Below are 9,681 nucleotides of genomic sequence, written 5' to 3' on the forward strand. Positions count from 1 at the left end.
TTCATTTCTTTGTGGATAATTCTAAGAACTTCAGCTATTATTGCCTTCAGTAGTGATAAACGTGAAGCATTGGTGAAATCATGACTCAAAAGTATTTGAACAGTATACATTGCGCCAACTTGGGTTAAATTTAAATTGTACTTATTCATCTGCCCATTCTGTGAAATCTTAAAATATGCATTATATTAAGGAAGGACTTGATAGTGCCTTTTTTAAATCAGTCTTTGCCTATCCGTGTGTGTGATAGATCTTGATAGAATGGTCCTGGAGACTTTAAACTTGGTACATAGGGTCCTCTTAGTCCAAGAACAAACTGTTTTGATTAAAAAGGCCAAAATTAAAGGTAATAATAAAATTTCAAAATTTTTACATTGGTCCTATGGGTTACCATTACGGAAATGAGAAAATTGCAGAATTAACAAATTAAAAAATATCATGATATTTTATCCTGTACGTAATAACACGTATTATAAAGTTATTTTGTTGGATGGTTGGTAAGATTTTGTGTGTCTCTACTGAATCCTATAATTTCCCCTCCCAATCAATGCTGTATGGTTTGTCAGACAAGCGTACTTCCAAGTGGGAGGCAAACTAAGTGGGATGCTGCCAGAGGATCGACTGAGAGCGCAGTACATCCGGCAGCCGTCAGGGCGCAGCACTGTCAAGTTGCCGGCCCATGTCACACTCAACGAGAAGGACTTTGTTGATCTTCTCAGGTGAGTACAATGTGGAAATAGAATTAGGGAATAAAGAGAAGAAGTTTGAGTTGAGACCGTGTAGAAAAGTTCTCAGACAAGCATGACAGTTTTGTTTTTCATTGTCTGATTCACATTTCATCCGTGTTCACAATATGGAAACATCCTTCATCTTTTCACAGGTCTAAAAAGTCTTGTGAAGCTTCAATGTGGCTTTTGTAAATCGGCATCAGCATTTTGATCATCCATCGCATACTGATTTCATTCATATACAAATGAAAATGAAGAATGTTTCCCACGTTTCTTTACCACCATTACCATTAATGCTTACCATCTCAGCAATCTGCCACAACTTGATTCTATGATCGTCCAACACCAATCATTCACTTTCTCAAGGGTCATCTTCAATTGACTCAAACATAGGCTCTGCCTTACATTGGCGCACCCAGAAATCTTCTTTGGATGGTGTCCGGAACAACAGTGAGTTGGGGGTATGGAAAACCCTCCACATCAGTAGAGAGTGCAGGAGCCCTCTCCAAGGAAATCTATGAAATGTTAGATCCAAAAACCGTTATTTTATAGTACTTCTCTACTAATAACAAAAGGCCAAAGTTCAGATCAGAGTATGTAAAGTTTACAGTAAAACCACTCTACCACCAATCACCAAGAAGCTTATACAAGGATAATAACAATCTTCTGCAACAAAAACAATGTATATGAAGTATGTTGAACTAAAACAAAACTTAATTATAACATTAACCAAATATTGAACAAAATAGTTAGGTGAAAATCACAAATCAAGACCAAAAGTAAATCTTTTCTATTCTTGAATAAAAAAACTCTAGATATCTGATTTTGAATGATGACTGTAATCTAACTAATAGATCTACAATAACTGGAGTTATGTTAAAATTGAACCAGTTTATTTCTGGGTTTCTACATATAAAACTGTTTACTAACAATAACTTTCAGTTTTTATATTGATAATAACAAACAAATGACGGTTTTCAACCAAGCTGCAACTTTGAAAATTCATAACTCGGTAACTTGTGTTCCGATTAACTAAATGTTATACAAGATAGATACAAGTGCACTTTAATTAAGTATGAAATTTTAGAATAGCATGAAAATAAAGTTGTTATTAAATTACCACTTTAACTTTTATTCTTGACCGAGTGATCCACAAAATCCACATGTAATTTTGTGAAGAACTATTTAAAACATATAATTTTTATCACAGATTAAAAATTTAGCAGGTTTTGTAAATTTACCATAACCGGCTTGTTTTAATGTGCAAATCGCCAGACTTCCCAGGGCAGTGTTGCCTCGTGGTACCAATGGAAGACAACAAACTAACACAGTACCAAACTGCTCAGAGCTTGACAACTCACTCACTACCGTGACAACTGATCACGTTAAGACTATACTGTAACAAATAATTTTTACCGGATACTCATCTGTCCAGAGAGTTACAAGTTAACGCAAACCGAAAATACCCTGTTATAGGTACTTTTGTATTACAGATACTTTATATGTTTATAGCTGTTCCTGGTAAAAAGTACTCGGACTCGTTTAGCAGTACCAGTAACTGGAACATAACATATACCTGTACAATTTTAGGACTCTCTGTAACGTATGATTCTAAATCAGTACTTGTACATTTTGTATTTGGTTACTGAAAGTACTAGGTACAGATAGCAGCCACGAGAAATAGTGAGAACTAACCTCACTTTCTTAGTCGCTGCGTGACGGTAAAACTAAAATATTTACGGTTTTAAATAAAATTGAATCATTATATGTTCAGTGATGTGTATTTTGCAAATTAAAATAGTTGTAAACTTATACATTTAATTATGACTGATTTCAAAGTTCCAAAATAAATTTTCAGTCAAAAATAGACTATAAGAGGACCGATCATTTTGAAATTAAATGCTCTTAGGGGTTGGGGGAATTGTCCCGTTTGTCCCCCCTGTTGGTGCGCCCCTGCTGCCTAACAGCTTACTTCAAAGTTTTACTGTGGCATACAATGGGCCACAATCATAGTACACAGAAGACATTTGCTCAAGAATTTCTTTCCATGTTTTATTACTTTTAGTGAGGTTTTAGTGGGTTGTGGAAATACTAATTTGTAAGATGGGTGTATGAGTTTTCTCCAAAAGTCTACATTCAAGTCAATTAAGATACTGTATTACTTTAGTTTACAGTCTTCCTAAGATGATTTACTCTCCATCGTTGACCTCAATATCTGTTCTCGGTTGCTGTATGCTTCCTCAGTGGTGACAAGGAAGTCAAGGAGAACCGAGGCTGGTACCAAGGCACGACGCCGAGGTCAAAGAAGCTCTCAGCCAAGCAACATTACCTCTCGGTGGCTCGGTACGTCGCCGGACATCCAATTACTTTTGTCAATAAGTAAGTCCACTGCCTCTTTCTGGTAGAATTGGCCAGATTCAGATATGTCCACTGAAAATTACATTTTTTAGTCAATTTTTGTTTTTAGGTGTAGAAGACCTGATTTCACTTTTTGAGATTGCACGTACTTGTAAGTCATAATATTCGACTATTTTGGACCATTTATTCTGTGCAGTACCCCGTCTTTTCAACTATATCCCCTGGCCATTTTATAGTAGAACCAAATACAATCTTTATAAAACGCCAGCAAAGCAGTAATTCTTGAACAATAGAAACTAGAGACCAAACCCGTTTTAATATGTCTTCTGTAGTTTAAATTTATTCATTCATGGAAAAACCAACCATCTTTAGTTCAACGATAGTTGCACAATTTGTGACTGACCTCTTTCCAAAAAATTTTGAAGATTGATTTCATTAAATGTAAGAATATTTTAGTATTCTGAGTAACACAAAAGACAGTACAAAAAGTTTTGCTTTTATGTCAAGTGTTAGATGGCTTGGACATGTGTCGACTAAACCATCCTGTTTTCTTAAATATATGCAGTATCCAGCAGTTTTCATTGGTTCAGCAGAGGCCTAAGGACATTATAGTATCCAGGTTAACTACAGACATTGTTCTTAACTCTATAATCTGACCTGTAACTTAAATAGCTATACCTGTATTATTTATCCCCAGAACACATTTCTTGAGCCGGTTGCTGACCCAGCCACACTTCACTGTTGCTTGGTTATTATACGATTAATATTATGTACAAATGTATCAATTTTTTTTTTTGTATAAAAAAGGAGAGACCGATCCCCTTTTAAGCCTTATTCTGTCCGTCCTCATGGGCCACTGGCCTGTGCGAGGATCTTATCAAACAGAATAAGGGGGAGAGTCGATACAGTACAAGGTTGATTGTACTGATAAAAGTGCAACGGTCACAGACAGGATTTAACCTGCGGTATCTCTAACTCAGACCCAAAGTCCAACGACTTAGACCGCTCGGCCATCGGCCCAAGTATATAAAGGTTGATTCTTACTCAAAACAGTTATGTTGTTCTAAATTATAACTATTAATTAAAATTTGAGTAAGCACTATTTGGTGTACAATATTTTTAGTTAATCTCTTTTGTTAATACAAATGAATTAGATGGTTTACATTACTAACACGTGAAAATGCAACAAATAGTTGGCCATGAGAGAAACATGGATTTTCTAAATCTAAGCCGCAAATGGACTAATTTGGCCTTGATATTTGTTAATGGTCGTCGCAAATGCTAATAGAACAGGGAATTGAAGCCTTTTGAATGATATTGTAGTATTTGACAGTATCTTTGTAATACATGGCAACAGAGCAATTTCTTCTTTACTTTGTTGATAACTCCACCAATAATTTACCAAGACATGTTAGAACCTTTCGCCATTCCACAACTTTAGGACGTTCCCAAGTTGATTTTTCAGCTTGAAAGTTCATCTCCACACTGGTCATTTGATGGCCATCAATGTTTAGGTGAGCATTTCCTACAATGTTGGATTGTAAGAGGTGGGCCAGTACAATGGCTACTTTGTTGTCTTGATATCACACCTTGTGAGGCTTCATAAAGGACATTATTTACAGAATACAAGTACGCGTAGTAGATGAGTCCAGAAAGAGAATTTACGGCCGGCCTTTCTGCAGATTTCACCACAAAAATTCGTACAACACATGAATAGAACTTGACCATTATCTTTATGTTCTCCTAGCCACTAATGGAGGGCCTGTAGAGATATTCTAGGTAGTTAGATGGAAAATATAAATATATTTTCAAATTTATATAAATACAACGAAATAAACCTAACTTTTACATGCATTTGTATTATTACTAAACGAAGCTGTACTAATCATTTGTGGACACCCTTGTATATGTAGAGTTTATAAATACAAGATAGATTCATTTAGTAGTACGTGTGTTTAGTCACCTTACAGGCTTTTTAAAAACCATTTATTTTACCATAATTAACTAAGAGTGTTCAACCTCTGCTTTCAGTGAGCAATATCAAAAAAAGCCACTGGCAACGCGTCAAGACATATTCGCGCATAACAAGTTGTATGCAGGTGGCAACAATCCTACTACAGGCCGCGCGAGAGTCTACGGACGCACAGACTGGGCCGCTAAGTAAGTAAACATCTTTTTTGATACCTCTTACAGTATTTGCCTTCCCTTCAGTTGTTGACATTGGTTTGTGGATTGTCAGAAAGAAAGTGAAGCACCGTTCTCCGCTGCGGGCCGTCACCAGTAAGGTCCCAAGGGCGCCGGGTGATGTCGTCACAAACCGTGCTGGATCGTTCCGCAAACGCACCCTATCCGTGAGTAAGGGGAGGCATGCGTAGCGTGCAGGGGTGTGCCCCCAGGCCTATAAAATCTCTGTCTCTTTGTAGATCTAGTGTTAGAATTACTGCTTGGAAATGTCACCTTTTAGCTGGTTTCCATAGGGAAATCGCTCATGGCTTTGCTGTGGAATTTGCACTGATTCCACAGATTTCTGTTTGGGTGGGTATACCTCTGCACCCTTCCGATGCTGAAGTTTCAACACCTTGTTTTCTCCTTTAGTTTCTCTATTTCAGTGTTTGCAACACCCGAGTTAACTTCGAATCAACAAGCTAACTTCCTCAAGAAGCAGCAACTGTGAAAATCTCCAGCAGAGTATCGAGATTCATTGCATGATAGATACGTGTGTCTCTAACTTTTTTTTCAGAATTTAAGTTTTCCTGTCATTATTAATTTGGTACTTTATGATATTTAAATATTAAATATGTAAGATGTACTAATAATTTATGTGGACTGTAAACATTTGGTTGGGAGCTAAATAAACTGCCTAAGAAATGAGAGTTCAATAGATAGTTGGATTATAGTCTGTATTTTAAATAGAAACTTAATAAAAATAAAATATTGTATATGAATCTAAAATTACCATTTTATGTTTCAGGTACCTGAAGTGACTCCTCTACAATCAACCGATGTAAATAAACGCATTATTTATAATTGCTATTTGTGAAATATAAAACTGTTATTGGTATTATTTTGCTCCCCATTCCCTCGAGTGATTTGATCTACGTATTATACAAGGTGTATCTGAACAAATGTATTTTTGTATCCCCTTAGTAGTCTAGGAATGTTTCAGTATCTTGGAGGTCTTATGGGACCGTTGTATGTGAGCCATACAATTCTTTTATTTTCATCAGGAGTGTTGCAAGGGGGGTGGTGGTTAGGACTATTAATTAACAAAAGACACAATGGGTTGAGAGAAAGGGAAGTGAAAAGAATCACCTCCAGTCCATTTTTTTTACTGTTTCTTTTTCTAGACTTCACTTTATGCATCCTTATTTAATTGGAAAAGGTTCCTTTAGTTTTTTAAAAATTTGTTTACGTTTCCCAGTTAATTCTTTTTTATTTATTGGTAGCCAAAGTGACATGACTTCAACACAAGTTAATTTAGCGACTTGTCTGCTAATTTTATGTGTAAGGCACCAATAAATTATCAATTATGTATGAAGACTAATATTTCATCGTCAATAATTGATTTTAAACAAAAATGACAAAATAAATTAAATTTACACTGTAATGTAGTATTATCCCAAATGTATTATATTTTACAAATACACTTTAAGTGTCATCTGCGTGTTTTTAAACAAATGTGATTATCTGATTTGTAAAGTTTTAAATTACCAGGCATAATTGATGTTTTATTGCACGCATCCATTTGAAAATGTTCATCTTAGAAGGAAAATTAGTTATTAAGAGAATTGGAAAATTATGAATCTAACAGGTTATAATAAATTATTGTTTGAAGTATACATAATTTTTACTTAGTGTTTTGCTCGTATATAATAACACTAATTATTTTCAAGTTTCATCACTGTATTACTGGTGCGTACAAATAAATAAAAAAGAAAATAAAGAGACAGGTTTAAATAGCAAATGGTATTCAAACTATTTTGATATTGTACATAACAGGTTGATTGTACATGCAGTAATGTCGAGTATTTTGATAGCAAATTTATCAACAAGGCCCTGGTTTATCTTCCTCATGCATGTGATAAAATTCAGAATAGCATTTAGATTGTGAATAAAACAGTGATTTGGTGTGGGGAAATTTTATACTAATAACACCTTGTATCAAACTCAATTCTTTCACTGCAACTATTCTGGGATATCTCTTTCTCTATATCACTCATTAAATTTGGATATACCCAAAAAGGAACTTTCCCATTTCTGGATGGCTGACTATCATACGTTCTTCTATAACTAAGTCAGATAGCTACATTTTACGGAACAGGCATATTTTTTTATAATTTTTACTTATTAACTAAATAACAAGACTTCTGATATATTTCAAGTTGAACTGGGAAGAAATAATTATTTAATTTTCTGTTGCCTATGTTTTTATGTGTAAAACAAAGTGATTTACAAAATTATTAAATAAAACTATTGTAAATAAAGTTTTTACAAGTTTTGACATCAACTAAGCTTCAAACATCTTGAGCCTTTTCATTCATACAGGTATGGGAGATGTACACATTTAAAGACATCATTAGTGTACATACACATATTTGTGTACTTATACAGAGTATACTTTATGAACTTTTAAATGATAAAGTAAAAAGGGGTTTTTAACTAATAACAATAACAACACAAAACACATTCGGTGTATGTGTTAATCATATTAAAAAAATGATAAATCTCACACAATTCTACAACCTAAAAAAAGGATGTGAATGGGAGTGAGGTTTAATATTTTCTTATGTGGCTAAAGTCAATGTAACCGTCAATACAATTGGTTCTCAACAAGCCAATTGGTTCTCAATTGGAACCAAAAATTTTGTAATTTTTGGTTTGTAATGCAATATTAAACTAAACATAAATATATCAGCTTTCAGATTATTGGATTTATATTGAAGTTTTATTACTTTTTTTAGTTCAGTAGAAAGATGCAATTCGTAAGGCTGTGACATATTAAACAAATAAGGTTTTGGAAAAACATTTCCAAAAACTATATTTCTGAAGGTATTCACATATATTTTCTGTATTGGTGTCAAAATATGTATATTTTTTTACAATAATAATGGTTTCCTTTGAAATTTTTGTTACACTAGTCTTTAACAATCAAATATAAGTAATGAAAAAATACTAATGCATTAAAAATACAGATTTCATAAAAAAAGATTTTTATGCTTTTAAATATAATACTAAGGAAAACAAAACAAAAATCATTTAGATGCTAATATTTATAGATGAGTTACACCAGTTTTTGTAGGAGTGTGTCAAAAGTGCCATTATGAGGCTGGTCTTTTTTGCAAGAAAACTGGATTTAATTAATGGCTGGGGTGTTTAGAATTAAATCTAAATTTACGGTCTGGTCTTCAAAGGGTTAAGTTCCCCAAATTACGATGAAAGAATTGGAGAGAAACAACGGGTATTCGTTAGATCTGCATCTCTAACAAAGCTATTCAGCACTGTACTAACGATATCTTTCTACTTTACTCCGTGTTTGTTATCAAGATAGGATATTAGCCAGGATCCCTTGTAACATATCTATTAATCTGTAAGAGATGAAAATTTGTATCAAAACTGTGAGTACACTGTTTGAGAGAAAATTTTGATTTTTTAACACATTTCTACTGAACTAAGAAGAAGAACGATAACAAATTTTTACATGTTTGATATATCCCTTGTCAGACCGGTGAAAATTTCATTAAAATCAGACTATCTGTGTGGCTCTATAGATGGACAAACTTTCTCACAAGACCCACCCTTTCCAATTCAGGATATCCTAAAACAGGGGTGCTACAGGTCAGGGAAGTCAGGGGAAAAAAACAGGACTGGAAATCAGGGAATTTCAACGTTGGTCAGGGAAAAATATAAAGTCCATTTACACAAATAAACTTACTGCCGCCGCGCCGAGTCCAAGCCTGCAGATGACGCGGCGCATATTTTACTTCTGTGTTGTAAAAGATCATTTAAGTCAATCTTTTTGTACGTATTAAACTGTGTTCACTTTATTTTTTGCTTTTTTATATTTGCCACCCTGTTAGCCTCAACACCGCTTTTTTCCACCCATTAATTGCCAAAAACCCTGGGGATTGCATAGAAAAAAGTCAGGGAAAAATAAAAATTTGGTCTGGAAATAAGGGAAAAGTCAGGGAATTTCATTATTGGACTCCTGTAGCAACCCTGTAAAATGAACATTACTTCCAAAATATCTAAACCAATTTTTTTACTCCAAGAAGTTTTGTGCAGCAGAAGAGAATAGTGCACCAGAAATCCATTGGAGGATATGCCATGTTTACGGAAAATTTAAAATGTTCTACCCACTCCTCGTGGACCGATCCCATAGAAGAATAGCAGAACACTGACTACATTTTATAGTAGGTGTTTTAGTATAGTAATCTTGTGTCAAATTTTGTAGCTTCATCTGATATGGTTACAATAAAATTAACAGGATTTTTTCGGACATTTGCCATCATTCAGTGATAAAAAAAATTAGTAACACTATGTTTCGAGATCTTTGCTTTGGTTGCAAATTCTAAAAAAATGAACTAAAAAGAAAACCAAA

General features: G+C 34.2%; 1 protein-coding gene across 4 annotated transcripts in view; it reads left to right on the forward strand.

Annotated features, from left to right (window-relative positions):
- LOC124353671 (serine/threonine-protein kinase MAK) overlaps window positions 1-6,144 on the forward strand; it is a 50,244-nt gene extending 44,100 nt beyond the window's left edge. For 2 of the 4 annotated variants that reach the window (XM_046803623.1, XM_046803622.1), the window contains exons 8-11: window positions 564-716; window positions 2,970-3,104; window positions 5,115-5,243; window positions 5,323-5,733. In XM_046803623.1, coding sequence (XP_046659579.1) covers window positions 564-716; window positions 2,970-3,104; window positions 5,115-5,243; window positions 5,323-5,458 — 553 coding nt within the window. In that variant the 3' untranslated portion in view covers window positions 5,459-5,733. Of the gene's footprint in view, window positions 1-563; window positions 717-2,969; window positions 3,105-5,114; window positions 5,244-5,322; window positions 5,737-6,054 lie in introns of those variants that run through there. The other 2 variants (XM_046803624.1, XM_046803625.1) reach the window with 2 other exon arrangements.
- The last annotated feature ends 3,537 nt before the right edge of the window (window positions 6,145-9,681 follow it).

Source organism: Homalodisca vitripennis, chromosome 2 (genome assembly GCF_021130785.1).
Source record: "Homalodisca vitripennis isolate AUS2020 chromosome 2, UT_GWSS_2.1, whole genome shotgun sequence".
NCBI classification, from domain to species: domain Eukaryota; kingdom Metazoa; phylum Arthropoda; class Insecta; order Hemiptera; family Cicadellidae; genus Homalodisca; species Homalodisca vitripennis.